This window comes from Pleurodeles waltl, chromosome 9 (assembly GCF_031143425.1).
Source record: "Pleurodeles waltl isolate 20211129_DDA chromosome 9, aPleWal1.hap1.20221129, whole genome shotgun sequence".
Taxonomy (NCBI): Eukaryota; Metazoa; Chordata; class Amphibia; order Caudata; family Salamandridae; genus Pleurodeles; species Pleurodeles waltl.
In genome coordinates, this window is record NC_090448.1 from 396,906,540 (window position 1) to 396,928,682 (window position 22,143).

Consider the following 22,143-nt stretch of genomic DNA (forward strand, 5'->3'; position numbering starts at 1 on the left):
TAGCCATTCCCCCAGTACCCTGTCTTCCAGTGGTGAGGATCCCGCTATTGTTGTTTCTTTGCGGATTGTGGCTGCTAGCACATGCCTTAATTGTAAGTATCAGAATACTTCTGTATTTGCCAACAAGTATTCCAGCCTAAGGACATCAAGTGATCCTTGATCCAGATGTCTCCCAGGTTTGAGATTCTTATCATATCCCAATTTGCGAATCCTTCCAGCTGCCCCACTTCTCACATTGCTATCCCATAGTGGGGTTAGTCCTGTCAGTTTCTTTCCCTAACCCAGGTATTGCATGTGCCTGCTTCCAAACTTGGGTTACTGTGAGCGTATTTCTCGGCAGCCTACCTAGGGTAGATTTCTATAGAGGACTGTTGGGTAATCCCTTTGTTCCACGGTGCGTTTGTCTGTCTGTCTGTTGGGCAGGCTCCTACCGGGGGGCAAAGGCCCATTCTTTTACCATTATGAGTAAAAATGGAGCAAAAATTAGGTCAAAAGGGCAACAAAAATAGATTATTGGAAAAGGATCAAACCACACACTGGCAGTGTTAGGAAATCCTTAGAGGTATGTGAGGTAAAGAGGAACGGACTTGTCGCAGTTTCTACTTCTGACTCTGGGAGTATGTCAACAGAGCGATGCAGAATCATGTTCTGTTTTAGCAAGAGAAGCTGTAAAGTGGTGTGAACACCTGATGAAGAGCTATTCAGTGGGCTATCGATAACCAGTAAAAATATTTCCGTGTTCATGTGTTAGTGTCCACTTATTTTTTCTTTTCCTCCCACGTAGTATTGATTTGTTTGCTTTAAGCTACCCCTTGTGCAGTAATGATCCAGAAGCCCATCTATAACATTATACAGAAAGGCCTCAAATGGGGATAAAAACACATTTGTGATTGTTGCACCATTTACGCTCTTATATTATTAATTTTGGATGACGAGACACCTTTAAAGGGATTTGGTCTTTGTCTCCATTTTGTAGTTTTTGTTGGCGATCACTAAAGCTAAAAAAAAAAAAGAGGGCAGTCCCCACTGAGAGTTTGAATACCCATACTTTCTAGGACTGAAAGAGTCCGATAACAATTTTAAGCTGTTTCATGTTTTTCAGTCACCCAGTCTAGATGCCACGATGGTCAATGTGGCATCTCCGGTGAGAATCTCTTTCCCCGTTTACTCAGCCTCAGTAATTTTGGCTCATTGGGTATGTAGACTCTGTAAGATCATAGTTTACTGCAAGCCTTGGTATGTTTTTCTTATGATTGTCGTTGGATGCCATTTTTGTAGAAGTATTGAGGATAACGGATATGTACCCTGCATATCGAAGCTAGAATATCGAGGTCTACAAATATAAAATACAAAATATTGAATCCAAAATATCATAAGCTAAGTACGAATAGATTTTCTATACATAACTCCCCATACATGTACCTTGACCGTATATAAAGATGTGTAGTTAGGCATAATAAATATATACTTCCTTTATATGCACTTACTTTCAGTATTTTGGACATAATATTCTGGTACTTATATTCTTAGCCTCAATATTCAGTAGTACACTCGAGATATGGTATCTCCCATAGAGAAATATGAGGTAAAGCCCTGAACTGGTTTAACTATTTACTGGAAAATGTCACATACTTGGTTAAACTGTACCCATACCCAGTGGTGCAACGAACCCTGAGTGGGCCCCACTGCAGAGTACATGGAGGGCTCCCTCACCCAGTCAGGAACTTTCAGGCCAGAGGCCCGCCGCATGTTCATATTGTACTGTGCTGAGGGGCCTCCTGGAGCTCGTCCCCCACACATTGGGGGCTAATGTTAGGCCTCTGATCGTACCCCTCCAAAAACACCATTGTCACCTATGATGTACTGCTTGGTCAGTAATCTTTTTAAATAATGCATTCACACCTTCCCCTTCATAGGAGTTTTAATGCCAGGCACCACGTATGAATCTGTTTAAATCACATTCAACATCGGGTGCACCAATCTTGGATTTGCCTAAATAGATCAAGGTCTGAAATTCTGCTCGTTGGCCCTATCGACCCAACCAATTTACATCTCAAATGGCCGGACTCAGGGGACTTTCCTCCAGAGCTAGCAGAGAAAGTTCACAACTTGAGACATATGATTCACTTTCAACTCTCCTTTATACACTCTGTATTGGCATTCTCTCCCGTATGGTTGCATGGCTCGCCTGTCTACATTCAGCTGTTACACAAAACCTTTATGTTTGTGGCTGTATTGTCCCACATTGACCACAGTAAGTTGTATATGTAGGCTTCTGGCCTAAGCAGACCTCGAAGTAAAGGAGCCCTGATTTATATAGCTAGGCTTATATTTTGAATCTGATGTCTTGACCTCTCAGCAGTTTCCACTGGCTGCAGACCTTTGAGAGAGCATAGTTGCAAGATATAGGCATAACGCACAATTTGCATGACTGTTCTCAGACCATTCCTCTGAGGTAGAACCATGTTGCAGACCAACTAGTCTGCAACTTAAAGCAAGCTTCTTGCTATCTTTTCTCCATTCAGCCGACTAGCAACAATCTTTTTGGAGGCAGGTCACCACACATCCAAGGCTCGGCCCTATGGAGTTCTCTTCATAGCACCTACAACTTGAGAAAGATGTCAGTCCTTCACAGAACTCACTTTCCCCACCTTGCCTCAGGTTGAAGTGAGACCCGATCAGCATTGATTCACGGAGTACTTTTTCTTCTGCACCTAACCATTCACAAACTGGGAGCATCACACAATGACCTAACTAGGGTACCACAGGCATTGTTCAAACAGGCATAACAACCCCCCTCCCTCTGGTTAGGTAGTAAAATACAGTTATAATAGGGGTGCATAGGCACCCCTTCCAATCCTGGGCCCAAGGCCACGAATCCTGCTGTACTGCTGATAGCTACGCCTATGAAGGCACCAATGCTCATTCGCAGGCATGATTCTCAACCTCATAAACTAGACTTCACAACCAAACATTCCCGACTGGACAGACTCAACCAGCCTGCATGTCTGATCTGGCTGCCCTCTTCCAATTGTGCACCCCCGAAGGACTTAGTAGATAGATGAAAAGGTGTCTTCAAATCATACCAATAGATAAACATAAATGGAGTCCATTAAGGAAAGATGTAACAAGTTAAGCATTCCCGCATAATTTTACTATTTGGAGAAGAAAGAATAGGATCCAGTCGTCCAGTACTTTTGAATTAAAGTTGAGGATGCTTCAGCGCAAACATTTCAAAAATATTAAAATACATAAACTAACAGTTATGTTTTAATTGGCTTGCCTTCTGGTCATACTTAACTATAAGGTCACTATGCCCACTGTACTCTTACATTTTTCTGCTACTCCCTCGGTGGACTCCTTAATTCTCTCGGGGTTTAGAAAGTGAAGAAAAACATCTGAAACATGTAAACAAAAATGGAAACCAAATGCAACTGCTGACAAGCGGTACGAAAAATAAGGAAAGTGAATGTCAGTCTCACCGCTGAAGCAGAAAATATTGTCCAGGGGCAGAAGCAAAGTGTAGTCTCGTCTTGAAATTCAACTGCTTAAATGTGGAAAAAGGGAATTCGAAAATGTATAAGAACTGTGAGAAAATGTAATACACCTCATTTGTGTAAAACGTCTGCGGAAAAGCAGAGGTGCTTAGACGTTAGGCCTTGATGGCAGAAAAAAAGTATTTAAGTTGGCCCCTAGGGAGCTGGGTATGTATAGCCTCTGAAAATCGAAAGAAAGTGGAGTCTGGTTGTTTATGGTGGGGAAAGGCTAGGAAACACCTGCATAACGCTCTCCCTCATTGTTCTAGTAAATGACAGCTGACGCAAGCATGAGAGCCTATGGGACAGACAGGTGCAAGATGTCATTTTGCCCATGAACTCAAAATTCATGTTGTAGAGTATAAAGTTCTCTGCAGCTGATGCATTAACCCGGCGAGCTGTGGTATGCAAATGCTATGTACATGTGACAGATGAGGCTGATTATCTGCTTTGATGAGTGATCCCAAAATGAATGAATATATTTATAACATTGCTAGAGTGCCTGGTCCTTAGTAAGTAAACTTACAAGGAGACGTGTATAGGTCGATAAACCTTTTGAATCGCATGGATTATCCTAGTTAAGCGGTAGACCAGTGAACCATTAATAACCACTATAATCAATATCAAACATTAAGAAAAACCCTATTTAATAAGAATTACCATAACTCTCAACTACTGTTAATCGTTTTTATTCCCTATTAGTTACAATTCTAATCAAAACCTTTATTAAACTTTATTGTTAATCAAGCTTTATTAATCATCACAAGGCAATTGTTCATCAAGGAAATCTCAAGCAAATCAAAGCAACTACATAAGTCAGCAAATTCTTTAACATTTATGGAATAATTCAGCAATGCAATTTAGTCAGTCAGTTGTCGCCCTCAAATTCACCCTTGTCAGCCTACCTATCCCAAAATAGCATCAGCATGTGGGACTTCATGGGAAAACAATTTAGACAAAACCATTAATTTGGAAAAATCTATCTAAAAGAGAAAAATATTCTAAACAGCCCAGTTGGTAGCTAGAAGAAAAGCATGCATTATTCAGTCACATTGTTATAGCTACCTATCCAAGATAGATCAGCAACGAGTCAGTCTTTGTCTCCAAGTCATCAGCAAGGTATCAGGCTCACAGAGAGTAAACCCAATTATCAGCACTTCGGACAGCGTCTCCTGACGTCATCAACTCTCGCCTCTCCGCTCTAAATTTCCTTCCCTTGTCATGACTTTTTATTATGGTCTCTCAGTCCATCCCACTAATTGCTAATTGATCAACCTTATCAGAAGTTATGACTCTAACCTATAGTTTTTGTTTACCACATATACACGTCAATTCAGGATTCAAGTTCCATTAGTTTGATTGGTTCTTCTGTCGATGAGAACATCATCTAGCTCTTCAGGTAACTAAATTGTTGCTCACAGTCTTTCAGTTAGTGCTTCCGTTGTTCAAGTCCTGGGAAAGTACATTTAGCCTACACTACACATAACTGTATCAATTTGTCCTCATCATCTCCTGTCCACTGGTACATTTGCAGAAATTTCTAGCAGAGCTCTCTCTGAACTCTGTACAGTTCAAGGTCCTCTTCTCCAGTTCCAGTCCTCTGCAGCTTTGTCACGTCTTCACGTTAAACAAGCAAGGCCCAGCAAAGACCAGTTCTCCAGTTTGGCTAAGTTAAGAACACTAATTATCATAAAACATAGGTTATACATTCAAATATGACACATTAGTACAATTTTAATATAGATTTTTCATTATTTAGCATTTTGTTAATACACATGGTGACCACTCCCCGTGGGCACATTTTACTCATACACGTTATTTTCAAATATTAGTTTCTTTATCAATATTTCTCATTAGAAATTATACGCAAATCATTAGAAATTTCTCATTTTAGCATATCTGCTCCAACAACATAGATAAATGGTATGCGTATTTTCATGTGATCTTTACTCTGCCCCACGTTACCACGCAAGTAGGTACCACGAAGGCCTATTTTTGGGGGGTTTTGTCCTCTTTTTGTTTTTTTTTTGGTACTTGACCGTACAGATACCTTTTCTTAAATCCTTAATTATGTCATTTAAAAAATGAGGATATAAGGGTTATGGGATGGGCAAGCTTTCGGGTCGTAGTTTTTTTTTGCGTTCAACGATACGGAAGGGTACAGGGTAGCAAAGGTTTTACAATAGTTTTTTAGGGTTCAGGGATGGGTACGTTTACGGAATAGTAAGATATTTTAGGGTTCAAGGATGTGTAAGGGTATGGGGTAGTAAAGGGTTTTAAGATTCAGAAATGGATGAATACCTTGTAGTAAGGGTTTGGGGGGGTTATAGTTCAGGGGATGGGTAAGAGTACAGGTTAGCAAAGGGGTTTATACGGTTCAGTAATGAGTAAGTGTGTGGGGTAGGAAGGGTTTTTACGATTCAGGGCTGGGTAACGCTATGGGGTATTCTGGGTTCTAAGGCTTTTTTTATGATTTAGGTATGTTTAAGGGTATGGGGTAGTAGGGATTTTAGGGTTCAAGAATAGGTACGTGGTGAGGTAGTATGGGTATTGAAGATTTTTTAAAGGGTTTAGGTTTGGGTAAGAGTAGGAAGCGTTTTAAGCTATCTAATTCACTGATTTGGTGCCATCATTAATGGCCTTGCAGAGTCTGTTGCTGGTACCTGTGGGGCTTGAAGGTGCAGAATTCTGGCATTTCGCCATATCACAAGAGTATACCAGAGCTGTAAAGGACGCTTGTGCTCATGAACCTCAGGGCAACTTTGTACTGCAAAAGTGGACTCAGACATCTGAGCATCTCCTTCGGTAGTGTAGTTTACATGCTCGCCATTAACCGGTACCATTTCAAGGGTTTTTTGCCTTATTTGCATGGTGCATGGAAGACACTTTTGCCCTTGCGTTAATCATGTGGGGCTTAAGAGCAAAGAGACTTTCAGTAGGTACCCTAATTTGGTGCCGGCAAGGAAGTGGCAAAAAGATAGCGCGCCCTGCCCCCACCAAACCTGTATGCCTTTTGAGAGGTGGCGTGAGTCCTAAAGTCGTCCAATATGCTTATCTCTCATGAACCCCCCACACTACATGTTAATAGTTCAGAGACATCTTATGACTCTGCAGAGAACAGGAAAACTGACAGGAATTTTCCAGTCTCCTTCTCTCAGGTGTACTTACAGGCGTGAGGGGATGTTTATCATCCGACCGACCTGTCGGAAAATCTCTTACTGATGCAGAGTACAAGTGGACCCCAAAATGAAACTCAAGAATGAGTACACAGAAAAAAAAACCTGGCATTCTACGTGGATTACGTCCTTATTATTTGCAAAAAGTATGTGAATAATATTTATAATTATAATAATACCTCAGTGAGGACGAATGTTATTAGTTCGAACAAACTATGGCTCCCTCAAATAGTCCCCTGCCCCTTTATTATTTAGTCTAAAAACTCCCTGTGTAACTTGTGACATCTTGCTATATTTCAGTTTCTTGCTGGAAGAAATACAATTCTAGCATCTTTTGCTTGGCGCCCTGGTAGACATCATGCCTCCCAGCAACTGGTCTCTTTCTCCCTCTCCCACCAGCCATAATGGGAAATGGTGCACAAACCTTTACCTTCTTGGTATTTCTGTGCAGTTGATGGGGGCCTACTCTCGGGATCTCACTTCGAATCTCGTGTATTCAACTCCAAGTTGACAACAACAGTGCATTTATATGAAGCTTTACCTGAGCACAGAAGTATTAGCTTTTTTTTAATTTCTGCACCCCATTAGCACAGGCCTAAAGGCCGCTATAAACTCATCTTCTGGAGAACTCGAACTCTGCAGCTGCAGCCCCCGTTAGCATCTAGGAAGGGAATTTCAGCCTAAATTTAACAAAGCTTTAGGTATTTAGTGCGTCCCTTAATTATAGGATACGTTAAATATCTTTTAACTTCTTGTGGCAAACCCATGGTTAAACAGGGGGTTTACGCACGGGTTGGAATTAACCAAACTAATCATGACCGAGCTGTAAAGTTGTGTCGGCTTACGAAAAATAAAGCAAGATAATTCCCTTTTTATTATGGGCGAGCACAAAGTGCTCAGTCCATTCTGTATCTCTTTGGGCTTGAAACCACACCCATGCCACGTCAGTCACTTACATTGGTTCGCGGGCTTGCCGTTTAAAATCAGCTTGCTTTCATTTATGAAAGGCATGCATACATCATGCTTCCATTTTCTTACGATAATGGCATTACTCCTAGTCCAGTCCGTACCGGGAGGGTGGGAGGGAACGGAAAAGGAAGGCGAGGGAGTAGGAGTAATGCCATTATCGTAAGAAAATGGAAGCATTACCTCCCGTCCCTCCCTCGCCTTCCTTTTAACCAATGAGACATAGCAAGAAAAACACACAGGAGACGGACATCGAGTTGCAAGACCCTTATTTAATATCCTGCACCAAGAACATCCCAAACATTATCTCATAGAGGATAAGACCCGGTGACCAAACACCGACTCCAAACCACCCAAGTCCGACAGCCTATAATGACGCACAAACGCCGAAGGAGAAGCCCAAGAGGCGGCCCTGCAAATCTCCACCACAGAAGTCCCCTGAAGCTCTGCCACCGTCGCCGCCATGCCTCTGGAAGACCTCCCCTGAATCCCTAGAGGAGGAACCACCTCTTTCAAGGAATAGGCCAACAGATTCAAAGATCGAACCCACCGACTCAAGGAAGCCGTGGAAGGTTTCTCACCTTAGCGCGCCGGACCAAAAGAAACAAACAGTGAATCCCCTGTACGAAAAGGAGCCACCACCCGCAGATACTCCAACAACACCCTACGTACATCCAATGAATGCAAACGGACCTCCTCCCCTGATGAGGGATCCGGACAAAATGAAGGAAGGATGACCGCCTGCCTGGAATGGAACGAAGAATTGACTTGTGGAATAAAGGAAGGCACCGGAACCAGAACCACCCTATCGGGAAAAATCTTACAAAAAAGGAAAGGAACATGCCAATGCCCCCAATTCCCCCAACCGACGAGCCGAAGTAATGGTGACCAAAAAGAACGTCTTCAAAGATAGACGTCGCAAATCACAGTCCCCCAATGGGTCAAAAGGGGCCCCCGTCAACACATCCAAAACCAAGGACAGATCCCATGAGGGAAAAGAACGTACCGGGCGAGGAAATAAATTAATAAACCCCTGAAAAAATCCAGGCATCAATCGCCCTTCAACTTGAAGATTACGCCACGGTCCCTAAATGCCTGGATAGCCGCCCACTGTACCCGAAGAGAAGCCACTGACAACCCTAAACGAGCACCGTCCTGCAGGAACTGCATCACCTCAAAGAGAGAAGCGCAGGAAGGATCCAACTCGCGACTTAAGCACCAAGATGAAAACACCTTCCACTGTCTACCATAAGAAAGCAAAGTTGAACGTCTCCATGAAGCCAGCAAGGTAGAACTCAAAGCCACTGGCACCTAACAGAAACGCCCTGAATAGTTGAAACGGAGGGAACGCATATAAAAGGCCCTGCGGCCAAGGACATGACATCCCGTCCACCTCCCATGCTTGGGGACACCGAAACCGGGAGCAGAAGCACCCCACTATCGCATTCTCTACTGACGCAAACACATCCAGCACTGGAAGACCCCAAAGCCGAACCAGATGCCGAAACAGAGACCTCCGGAGAGAGAAAAGTTGAGAGGAAGGAATCACTCTGCACAGTAGATCCGCCCGAACATTTACCACTCTCGCCGAATGACATAAGCCTCGGCCACTAAGACGTCTGTGCGAACCAGAACCGCCAATCCCCTCAGGGAATCCTGGAAATGGACCAGAGCCAGGAATATAGCCCGCAATTCTCGCCAATTAGATGACCGACTCGCCTCCCGAGGGGACCAAAACCCCCGAATCTGAGATGACCCCATCCATGCCCCCCAACCGGAGAGGCTGGCATCCGTCGTCACCACCACGGGTCTCAGAGGTGACAAAGACACCCCTACCCTCAGGTGGTCTGCATCCAACCACCATTGCAACTCTCTGTGAATCAATCCGGACCCTGGAACCCCGTCCCTCAGAGAACCGGACCCTGGAGCCCACCTACTCAAGAACCACGTCCTCAAGCACAGGGGATGGAAACGTGCCCCAGAACCCCAAAATATCAGACGCCAAAAGTGCAGTCGCAACCATAGAAGAGCTCGGGGAGCAGACAGTAACCATACCTTCTTTACCAAAGCCTGGAGAGCATCCAACCTTTTTTCGGACACAGTCACCAACCCTAGAATAGGCTGAAACCGAGCCCCTAGAAAAACCAGATCCTGGGACGGCTCAAAGTCTGATTACCCCCAATTGATCAAAAACCCGTGTCATTGCAGGACCCCCAGAACTTGGGCCACCTGCCTCTGCAAAAGGTCTCATGAATGGGCACGAATCAAAATGACGTCTAGATAAGGGTGCAGAAACACCCCTTCTGAATGAAGCAAAGCCACTAGAGGAGCCAGCACCTTCGTGAAAATTCGGGGAGAAGATTACAGACCGAAAGGCAGAACGCAAAACTGGAAATGATCCTGCCCCACAGCAAACCTCAGGAACTTTTGAGAGGACCATGCCCCCGGTACGTGTGGGTAAGTATCCTGCAGATCCAGTGACACCAGAAAATCCCCTTGCCTGACCAATGGAAAAATAGTCCGAATGGACAGCATGCGGAAATGCACTGTCCTGATCCAGGTATTCACCTCCTTCAGATTGAGCCCCGGTGGAAATCCCCCTGAAACTTTCCGCACAAGAAACAAGACCGCATAAGTGCCCTGACCGCGGTCGTCTAGCGGAACGTGGGAAATGGCCCCCATGACCAGTAAGTCCCGCACGCCGTACAATAATGCTCCACTCCAAGACCCCTCTGAAGGCAGAGGTGTGGGACGCACCCCGGAATCTGGAGGAACCGCCACAAAATCTATGACATAACCATTGGACACCATGTCTAGTACCCAATGATCGTTTACACTGTCCTCCCAAGCTGAAAGAAAGTGACACAGTCATCCCCCAACCGGCCCTCTGCCAGGCCCACAGCAAATGCCAGGACCCCTTCTTGAAACCACCCCGGGTCCCAGGAGTAGACTTCTTAGGTGAAAAACGCGGATGAAAACGCCGTCTCCTAAACGAAAAGGATTTAGCAACCCTAGTAGGAGAAGAACTGGAATGCTTCTTCCACCCTTTACCCGAAGAAGAAACCCCTTTATAAGGTAAGGCATGCTTCCGCTCCTTAAACGCCTTGGAAAGTATGGATGGTAATAGTTCTCCAAACAAGTTACAACCCTCAAACGGCAGTCTCAACAAGGCCGCCTTTTCCCCTGGATCAGCCTTCCATGAACGCAACCAGAGGGACCTACGAGCCCCAATCAAAGACCCAGATGCCAGAGCCGAAGTACGGACTATATCTGAAGACACATCCGCCAATAATCTGGCCTGCTGTTCCATACCAGCCAGGAGCTCCGAACATTCCGCCCCTTCCTGGACAGCCACCGCCAGTCTATCAAAGCCTTGAACCAATGATCGTGACGCATAAGCAGAATAAATCCCTGCCTTCAGCGCCAGATTCTCCGCAGCAAAAGCCCTCTTAAGACCTGAATCCACTTTACGGTCTGTGGCATCCGTAGGCACACAATCCTCCGGATTGACTGCCGTTTCGCCAATTAGAGTAGCCAGAAGAGAGTCCAGGCGTATTGAAGGAGGAAAAACCCCCTCACCCTCAAGTAAGTAAAGTTTCTGAAGGAATCGTGGAACCTGAGCCTTCTCCACATCCTTCCACTCACGAAACACCATATCCTTCACAGGTCCCTGGAAAGGCATGGCAAACATAAAAGGCTTCTGATATTTGAGGAAATAAATGAGACTCTGAGTTTGTAGGTTGAAACACAGGGAAACCTAAACTGTCCCGACCATGTGTCATCACTGCCCACATTACCTCATCTGGAAACCTATTTCCCCCCAGATGACGTTGATGGGGCCACATCCTCACTCTCCGATGAGGATTTCCTTGCCGCTACCGATGAGTGCGCACGCTTAGACTGAACAGTCCTGGCCACGCCAGCCTGCAGTGCCCTGGTGACAGCCAATTCAACCATATCCTGCACTTCCTCACTAGACATGAGGGGAGTACCCCTGTCAGGTACCTGTGGGTTCTCAGGAAGAGCAATGCTACCCTCCCCTCCCACCTCCGAGGAGGAAGAAGAGACAACCACGTCTCTTTGCTGGAGCTTTAGGCATGGTAACCAAAATAACACTGCCTCTCATTCCAAAACACTACCCTACATATAGGACCCTGGTCCTCCCCCAACAGGGCTTCACAATCCTTGTAAAAATCCAAAAAACCACGGGCAGAACGCCCGTCCTACCTGACCAGCATCCAAAAATTGAAGTTCCTCGGTCCTCGCGGCTCTGCGGCGCGGAAACCCGGGAACTAATGCCCCAGCCACAGAGGGCCGGCTGACCCCGTCAGCTGGCCCCCAGTACACGCCTCTCGAGCAGCCATGCCGTTCGCTCAAGACGTGACCCAGCCGTAGCACTCCTCGCGGAGCACCGCGTCCCGAGGAGTGCCTCCATCGACGACCTCCAGGCTCCGCCGTGCAGGTAAGAAAGGGAAAGAAAACCGTCTAGCGTGGGCTAGACAAAAGAACAGGAGGGGATAAGGGTGGGGGGGGTTTTTGAAAGGGGAAGGGAGGGTCTAGGGGGGAGGCGGGAGGCCTCATTGGTTAAAAGGAAGGCGAGGGAGGGACGGGAGGTAATGCCTTTTCCGGTGTTTGGCCCACCTCCACAGCACCGGTAAAGTACCAAAAACATACCAGGCTGGAGTCTGACTACTTTATCTGTTTATTTGACACGCAGCGCCATCGCGCTGCATTTTACGTAGCGCGATCGTGCTGCTTTTTTTTTTGCTTTACAACGCTAATAGCTCTAACTCGAACAAATGCGAGACCCGTTGCATTGAAAATGCTTGTTCTGAGACTTGATATTCATGCCTAGTGTACTTATGCTGAATGAAAATAGTACACCCTACATGCACAAACAAGGACCATGTCAACATACATCTGGACCTGTAATGAGTATTGACACTGTCAAACACACACAAACTGATGCTGCACGTGACACTTTCTGGCAGTTGCAGTCACACAATGAACTCGCTCGCCGGGATCTCTCTTTCCTCTTGATTACCAGGCTGGGTACACTGGCAGTGACAGAAAGAGCTGCTCTTTTGAGTCATAGCTCCATCTCTCACCCCTACACTCTCCCCGGCACAGGTTGAAATTCTGGAGTTCGTTCCTGTGCTTGGACACAGCCCAGGGCCATGCATATTGGTATAATCAAGTGCCAGCATTCTTGGAGCACTCAAAAAAGCAACCCTTAAGAGTCACGCCCAGGGGTGTCACGCAAGAGCCCCGGGGCCGAGGGGGGTAGGGTGGTACCAGGCAGGGCTTCAAGTGGGCTGGGTCCCTCCCGGTTACAGACCCAGTAGTAATTTAAAACGGACATTTGGGCCCTGTATTAATGTCCTTAATGTTTCGTGTAGAAACTCTGATAACAATGGGTGTGAAAAACGTTAAAGTAATTCATGACGTTCCTGCTTATATCACAAGCTTTACTTATTCTTGCAGACATTGACCTCTGGCACTGCCTTTGCCTCGTCTGGCTTCAGAAGTGGCACATTTAGTGCCAAGAACATAGGAGCTGCTTTGCATTCCTTATCTTGCTGCCCGTTTTTCAATACCCTAATACTGAATAATATTCATTATTATTGCAATAAAAATGGAGCGCACTTAACTGAGACAGGACCTTTGGTGGCAGCTGTGAGCGTGTGTTTATGTGAGAAAGAGCATGTGTGTGTCTGAACTTGTCTTTATAAGTAAGCATATGTGTATGAGTGAAAGCGAGTTAGTCAGTGACAGGTAGTAAGTGAGTGCGACTGTGTGAGATTGAGACCCAGATTTACTATTCCTTGGCGCATGGCAATGCTGCACCAAAGTTGCTTCACTACCTTGCATCAAAGGGAGAGAGGAAAAATGCACCATATTTACTAATGTATTGTGATTTTATTTTTCTCCTCTTCTATTCTGGTGCACTTTTGGCATACAACACACACACCCTTGCCCATAGTGCAAGAGTGTGTGCATTCTCTGAAGCATAGGTTTAGTACTGGAAGGGGTAACCTCTAGTATAAAAACTATGCTTTAACAGCATTACTAGTAGCCAAAAGAGACATTGCAGCAGCATGGTGCCTCCCAGGGGGCCCATCGCTCCAATAATGGAAGAGAGGAGTAGACTGGTGTGCCAATCAGGAGAAGATCGTCTTCGAATCCAGGGGGTGCCCACAAAAATTTCGAAAGATATGGGGACGATGGTTGGAACTATTGACAAAAACCAAACTGATCATGGGGGAAAAACAAATCACTGAAAATATTGTATTGACACATGATTATAAGAAGGCTCAAAAGGAGGGAAAGGCTGCTACAATAATTGTTAACCTCTCTAACAACCGAATGCTATCTAACTATTACTACGACAGAAATGGAAAAAAATTTAAGATGTTTGTCTCCCTTGCCGTGTACCCTTCCCCCCCCTCTTTGTTTGGTTTCTTTTGTTTTCCCTTCTTTTTGAAAAATAATAAAAAATTGTTTATCAAAAAAAAAAAACTATGCTTTAAGGCTTTTCCCACTTTTTATGTGTGCTGTACAATGCAGCACACATGCAAAGTTGGAGAAATGAGGAGAAATTAAAACATTTCTTCTCGTTACCACTGCCTTGAGGAGTTGTGATATTTTGGTGCAGATTCCTGTCTATCAGTGCTTTTAGATGGGGGTTTGCATCAAAACACATGGTGGTTGCATGAGAGCACCCATACACCACACATAGAACGAACACCCGTGATGCAAAATAACACAATTTAGCTCAATTTGTGTTGCTTTAGGACACAAGCCAACGCAAATCAGGATTTGCATTGGATAGTAAATTCCCCCTAAAACTATGCACCAGGTTTGCATCACAAAAACGATGCAAAAACAGTACATAGCGTTAGTAAACCGAGGCTTTAATGCCTGTAAGTATGATTAGAACGCTGGAGTGTTGGAAGCTCCATTGAAGTCAGTGGAGTGCTCCTGGCTTCCAATGGCTTGTAAAAGTCAGAACACCACCATTCCAATGTTTGTCTCACAGCAACAGCAACAGCTGTGAATAAAGGCCTCATAGAGCCCAAGGGGATTTTAGTCCCCTTAGGCTCTGTGAGGCATTTGCTTTATTTTTTAGAACATTCTGCCCTCTAGTGTTGGAATGTTCTAATAGCCTGAGCTATATTGGCCATTAAGGGCTTGCTCCCTTGTTACACTTTAGAGGGCCTTTAATGGCCTGTATAGCCCGCTACGGCCAGGTAAAAGGCTATAGTGAGATTTAGAGCGAATGTGAGTGAGTGAGAATGAATAAGAATGAGTGTACAGGGTGTAAGAGAGTGTGCATGTGATGTTAGGGTCATGCAAGAAATAAGGGTCAAATGTCACCTCCTGTGATGCCATTAAGGTCAAAGGGTATGTTATGTCACTTCCATTAGTCCTGGTAATTTGGTGAATCGATGCCCGTGTTTGCTTTACCAGTATGTTCTGTTACGCTTTTTTTTCTGGCAATATATTACTATTTTCTAGTACATAATTTGAAGTGAGTTTCATGCACGTGTTTATAAAAGGGCACAATTGAGTTGCTTCTCAGGTCAGCACAAGTTTCTCTCAGTGCCTGTCGGGGATAAAAAAAGGTGTTCAGAATGGGTATCAAATACGTTGGTGTGGCACCTCTGCAAAGCGCACAGGTCATGAATGCCAGTTGCAGTTGTGATTCTGTGTAAATGTGTGCGTAGAGTGGCAATCTACACAAATTGTGTTGTATAGGTTTAAGCCACACCCTTAAATGTATAATCCCCGACACTGACCATCTGCTTCTTTATTCCACTTAAAGCCCTGGTACAAGGGCACATCTTAACTCCCCCTCGACCTGCAATCAGTGAGTTCCTCAGCTGGCCGTGTAGCCTAGAATATAATCTCTTCAAAGAATCTGCCACAGCATGGCACCAAGTACAGCACTTTTGAAAATAACTTTATATCCGTTTGAGCTAGAAACATTTCTGTGTAAAAACCTGCTAACTATGCAGTTGATGATGTACTATGAGCTATGCGGTAGATGCAACAAATCCACAGTTATGAGAAAATTGCAATGTGCACATAAGCGCCTAAATATAATGGGCCTGTACTACAAACGAAGTCAGGACCCTCATTGTGAGCCTTTTAGAATACTACCTTATTGCCATTGTCCGGATGTGACACGTCCTGGGAAGATGTGATATAAAGGGGTAACACATGCTCAGTGTTTAATACAGAACAACTCACGGTGTTGGGAAGCAAGAATGGTTGGTTACCTTTTGTTGGTTATTGCTGTATTAAGGTCCAAATGGGTAACAAAGATGTGAAACTTTTGCCCAGATATTACAGTGGCTTAAATGACAAAATATGTGCTCCATTATGCCACATATTGGGTCTTTTATTGCCACATAATTTAGTCACCCCAATGCATAATTTGGTCCTTTGTTGCCGCACAACACCGATGACCCTGCCTCCAGGTTAACACCATGTATGTATTGATTCAGCTTGTAATACTTTCCACAGCAATGTATTTGTGGCAGTTATTGATGCCACCAAACATCATAACCATGACAAAAGCCTCAGTCTTCGCTAGCTAGATGTAGTTAAGGCTTACTGCTGCTGAGGGGCATCTGGAAGGGTAAATGTAGGCACATCCACAGTATGAGTGAGGGCGACAGTCTGGTGCAGTCTGTGTTTTCCCAGACAGCGGTTGCCCTGTACACGGCTGGTGGGTTTAAAAGTAGAGGTGTTCGTCATACATGCCATATTGTCATACAGCCTACCAAATAGGTCAGGTGAGGATGGGTTTTAAGTGTTCTAAAACGGGAATTACAAGCTGTATGTCCGGGGAGTAAACAGGCAGGTTAGTAACGGTGTGGGGTTAAAACTGAGTGAAATGTACACAGAGCCTAGGTGCATTCAATGATAGGTGGGGTGTCTCCAAAACTCTAATTGTTTTGGGCACCAGTTGGTGCAGAGCAACCATGTGCGTCTCTAGGGAGGGTGTTCTCCTCTATATGCAAATCAATCTTTACCCTGCTCCCTATAGGAACAGTTCAGTCTGAACTTTCAGGCCAGCTCATCCTGGACCAGAAAAAAGCATCCTAGGACCAGTTTCTGGGTGTCACTCCTCATCAGCTGTGCTAGCTTGAATCCAGTGGTGCAGTGAGTACGGGGCCCACATCTGGACATACCCTCCTCACTTAGGGCAGCAAATCCAAAAGTCACCCCCCCCCTTAGGTCACAGAGATCTGGTTTTAAGCCATAGTTTTTTTGCCAACCACGCCACCCCGGTGTGGACCCAGCCATATGCAAATCAGTCTTGATCCTGCTCACTGTCTGAAAAGTCCAGCCTGAACTGCTAGACCAGGACCTCCTTGGACTGGCAAAAAGCATCCTGGGACCAGTTTCGGGGCTTCACCCCTCATCAGCCATGCTAGCTTGAATCCAGTGGCGCAGTGAGCACAGGACCCACGTCTGGGCATACCCTTCCCACTTATGGCGGCAAAAAGAACATGATGGACAGAATGCTGAACAATGCAATTCATTCACCCACAGTCACAGAGATCTGGATTTAATCCATTGTTTTTTTGCCCACCATGACACCTGTTTAGACCCAGCCATAAACAAATCAGCCTTGCCCCTGCTCCCCATGGGAACTGCTCTAACGCGGGTGTTTTACAATCCTCGGGGTGTGGCAGTGTGCCCATTGGCACAGAGTGGCCGTGTGCGTCTCTAGTGAGGGTGTTCTCCAGTCTTCAGGGTGTTACTGGGCTCTCACTGAGTGGCGGCGTTCTCATTGGCACTGAGTATGTACTGCTTTAACGAGGGTGTTTTCCAGTCCTCGGGATGTGACAGTGTAGCCAGTGGTGCAGAGCGCGTACTGCTCTAGCGAGGGAGTTCTCCAATCCTCGTGGTGTGACAGTGTCCCACTGGGGCTCTTCAGTCTCGGGGTGTGATGAGGTGCAGAGCAGACGCAGCGCTAGTAATTGTGTTCTCGAGACCTCTTGGTATGAAGGGATGTTCAGTGAGGCATAGAGAACACCGGACAGTGCTATTCATCAACCCACGTGGGGTGCCCAGCGGGGCAGAGGGTGCTTTGTGTGGGAGCGGATGCGCAGGTGTGTGGGGCGTGTGCTGCGCTGGTGTGGGTACTATCCGGTGCTCATAAATATGAATCTAACATTTTTTTCTTTCCTTCTTCTTTCAGCCACCGTGGGAAGAGAAGCACAGAGCTGGAGAAGGTATGGCGCTTGGGTCATTGCACAAACACTATAGAGATGTTGATTTTATGGAAAAAACATATAGAGTAGAGCGGAACCTATCCATGTATGGGCTTCTTTGTTTTATGGAGTGCTGAGCGTCTGTCTTGTCCTTAGGCTCATTCCCTGAGGATTGGGAAAAATGGTCAGTGGCATTCATGCCTGCGGCCATGTGAGTAATTCCCAGGCATAAAAAATAACCAGTCGTTGCCTTTTACGTGGAACTTTAGTTAACTGGGGATAAAATACATTAGGAGATGTTGCAGTGTCAAAAAACGAAACGGCAGACTTTGCAGAAATAAGAATAAAACATTGCTAAAAGGAAAGTTAAAGAAACAGTAGAGAAGAGTAAATAGAGGAAAGGGCGCATCCGACAGCTAAAACGAGCCCGGATTGACTCTAGGCCTTTCCACGAAATGGAACCTGGCCCGGCGGTCTGTCTCCACAGCCGCCTGTGGTGTCCCTCTCGGCTCTCTGTAGATGCCTCTCCCCCATGCACGCGGGACCATACGCGCCAGGAATGCTTGAGGTTTATCAGGGTTCACATCGGTCTTATCTCTCTGAACCTGGAGTCACTGACTTCCTGCCTCTGCGTCCCTGCTGCTCTCGGGCGTCAGGGTGGCACCTGCCGCGGCGGCAGTTATGTTTGTCAGAGGAAGGGTGCAGAGGAGGGAGGGAGGGAGCGGTGCTGGGCCTCAGAAGGGCGTCAAGCTAGTGCCAGAACTCGCGCTTTAATTTGACACGTTTTTACCGATCCTCAGTGTGAAATAAGGGAGAAGAGGGTGATTTACCTATAGCTGCTGTTCGCCAGCATTCACAAGCATGGAAGAATATTCGGCACCATTAGGACAGACAGTATGACCTAAACTTCTAAATAGGGTGACCACTTTCCTCCGGGCCGTTACGAACACTGCTTCCAGTCCTGGACTTTAGTGTGATAGTCCAGTGCATTCTGGGTGCTGTAGTCTTGTTTTAGTGCCGTTGAGCCAATTAGACTAACACTCCTGAAAGCAGTGACTTGTAGATAAAAAGTTCAGGGCTGGAGACAGTATCCAAAACATCCTGGAGTGCGGCGAGCACCCTTAAATATTGTTTGTGTTACCTCTCCTGGGGATTCTTACCAATATAAACACCCCTGTTTACCTGGTGCCATCTTTTATGTACAAACAATATGGGTATGACACTCATTTTGAGTTCGTGGAGAGACTTTATTTAGGAGTCTGTCAAGGCTACCTTGGTTGAAAACCCACTGCTGTGTAGATGCCAAACCAAGACTCCTGCCGCACCAGGGCTCAGCTAGGATTGTACTGTAACATTTATATAGTGCTTACTTCCCCTAAGTGGGACACTGAAGTACCTAGCCATATGGATAGCAAGCTACACAATGTAGGGCATGTGGTTCGAAAGGTATCGTTTTTAGGGTCGAGCCTGCGTTGCATGCACTCACGCATGCGTATCGCAGCGAGACGCTTTAGGGTTTAGAAAAGGGCTCGGAGCCCTGTCGACGTCACGTCAGTATTTTTCATTGGTTCGTGGGCTTGCCTAATAAATTCTGCTTGCTTTCATTAGTCGAAGTCATGCCTTTTCCGGTGCCTTTTCCAGTGGCTAGCCCTCCTCGAGCGCATCGACCAAGTACAGAAAACATGCGAGGCTCGCTGTTTTCTGTCCAGCTCGAGGACTACTTTTTCTCTAATTTACTAGCGCGATTTCGCTAGGCAGAAGTCCAGCGGTTTAGATAGTTAATTGCACTTTTTCGGGTTACGTACATAAATTCACTTTTGCCGGTAGGTGAAAAGTCGGGTTAGGAGTTTACAACGCTATCAGCTCTAACATGAGCAAACGCGAAACCCGTTGCATTGCAAATGCTTGTTTTTATTATGAGCGTATGTGGGAGGTGCTTTCATGTTGTGTGTGATGGCCACAGAGGTGCAGTTAAGTGTGTTATGATATACAGTGCATAGCGGTGTGATGAGTGAAGGTCTGTGAGGGATAGACCTGCAAATTGTGATAATGACTTGCTAGCTTTTCAGTGCTATGTGCCTATACACCCAAAGTGGGGGGATGTGGGTAATCAGAGAAGGCCCATTAAGCCATATGACATGCTTCAGGCAGAGATGGTATCACATGATTAGAAGGATACCAAAAAGGGCAAGCATGGGAATTGGTGACATGAGTAATCACCCTGCAACATTTTATTTTTACATTTTTGGATGTACAAAATAATCTATTATTCTGTTGTTGCAAAATCTATTGCTACAACTTGCATTTTTTGGTGGAACTTCACCCAACATGTGTTTCACCCCCTTTGGCATGTTTGCCTGTGCTTTCTCAAGGCTGAAAATAACCATTGAACCCACCTTGCACCATCTGTAAGGTAATAACAAGTAGAAACAAGAAAGCTAAATAAACAATATAACACAGTCTGTATTTAACAGACGAAGATGGGCCATGGCTTTTGTCTCGGTCAAAGCTGAAGATTTCCTTGCCGAGGTGATGAGATAGCGAATTCATATCTAAATACCTGGAAACGGGTAGATCAAAAATTATCGGGTGCACATGTAAGGGCACAGTTTAACAGCCAAACAAGTTTAGGCAAGGAAGATTTTCCAGCAGCAAAGAGAGGTCTTTGAACAGATGTGGTTTCTCTGCTACACGCCCATGACACAGCTCTAGGGAGAGGATTTGGTCACACTGGGGGCTACGGCCCTCCTTGTGACTTGGGCGCTAACTAATTTGGGTTATATTTTGGGTTCACATTGTGCACTCAATCATTTCTGGGAAACACAATTGTCTTCTTAGTCTAACCCTTGCAGGCAAATTCTGCAAATATTTACGTTTGAGCGTCTCAGAACGGGGAGAAATGCATACAATTACCATATTATCCCCATTCTGAGGTCTGAAACGTGGAATGCTGTTCTAATTGCGCAGCCATTAATTACCACACACCGTGGCATTACAAATTCCTGACGCACAGTTACAGCATCAGGTTTGCGTCCAAGTGGTAATGAGGGCCTTAACGTAAATTCTGCTCCATTTTCACAATAGGGTGATTTTTTTTTTATAGAGTTTTTATGTTTTTATTAAGTGCTAAGGGTTGCTCTGCCTTTGGCAATCAGAATATGGTTTAGGTTTTCGGACCCGCTGGAGCTTGCTCACAGCAAACAATGCCACTTAGAAAATGTGCCAGTCTCCAAACATTTCCTACGCTGCACATGGCAGAGCATTGCTGAAAAGACTCACTTCATTGAGCCCAAAGCTTCATACAGAAAGCATATTTATGTGGTAAGTTAACATTGGTCTGACCCCCCTTGAGTGTTGTTCTCCTGGCTCTTCGGTAGTCAAAGCTTAACCACAGAGGGGTTTTATAGCGAATGCACACAGCGACACGCAAAATGCATGCACACAAACGTATAAAGTCAGAGCTACTCTCTTTCAGTTATCCTTGTATATACAAACCAACACAGGTACTGAAAACTCCTCATGCAGAAAACAAATGAGAGGAAGACAGTGGAGAGGAATCCCACAGCACTCACAGCAGAGGGCACTTCTAACAATATCTATCACTAGCAAAACTCGAGTGCATTCTGGTAGTTGCAGATCACAACTTATCCTGGGGCATAACTTTTACTTTTTATTTATTTTCTTTGCACTCATTGTTAATACATTTTGAAGCCATTGCTTCTATCTTGAGAAATCTCTTGACACCAGTGTTTTGCAGTATATATTGCTTATCATACGAGCTTATCTCGTTACCTTTGTCAAGGCGCTGTCTCTCCTGCTACTTCCTCAATACAGGCAGCACAGTACCATGCAAAGAAGAGAGTACCTAACGATGTTAAAAAAATGAAACCAACATGTAAGTGTCTGCACTCACCTAGGAATGCATCTCACCCAATAATAACAAGCGTTGGTCCCTAATGTGGTGTAGTGCATCCTGCTGGTTGTAGTTCGGAGTTTGTTTTTAGCTCTCTGCAGTTAGTGTTAATATCTTTTACTAAATAGAGTATTTAATATGACATTTTCAATTTAATATGCTCAGAATATCTTTAAAAATACCAAGATATATATATATACAGTGCCCTAACTATAACACAAACGTATTAAAAAAGTAAACAAATAAAACAGATACATTATTTTGAATAAAATCCTGTAATAATTTGGAAGAATAATATATTTCAGACTAAAATGTACTATTCT

The 22,143-nt window shown here is 45.1% G+C and overlaps 1 protein-coding gene across 2 annotated transcripts in view; it reads left to right on the forward strand.

Moving 5' to 3' along the window:
* VEGFB (vascular endothelial growth factor B) overlaps positions 1-22,143 on the forward strand; it is a 227,393-nt gene that overhangs the window by 151,577 nt on the left and 53,673 nt on the right. For both annotated transcript variants that reach the window (XM_069207104.1, XM_069207105.1), the window contains exon 2: positions 17,895-17,928. In XM_069207104.1, coding sequence (XP_069063205.1) covers positions 17,895-17,928 — 34 coding nt within the window. The remainder of the gene's footprint in view (positions 1-17,894; positions 17,929-22,143) is intronic.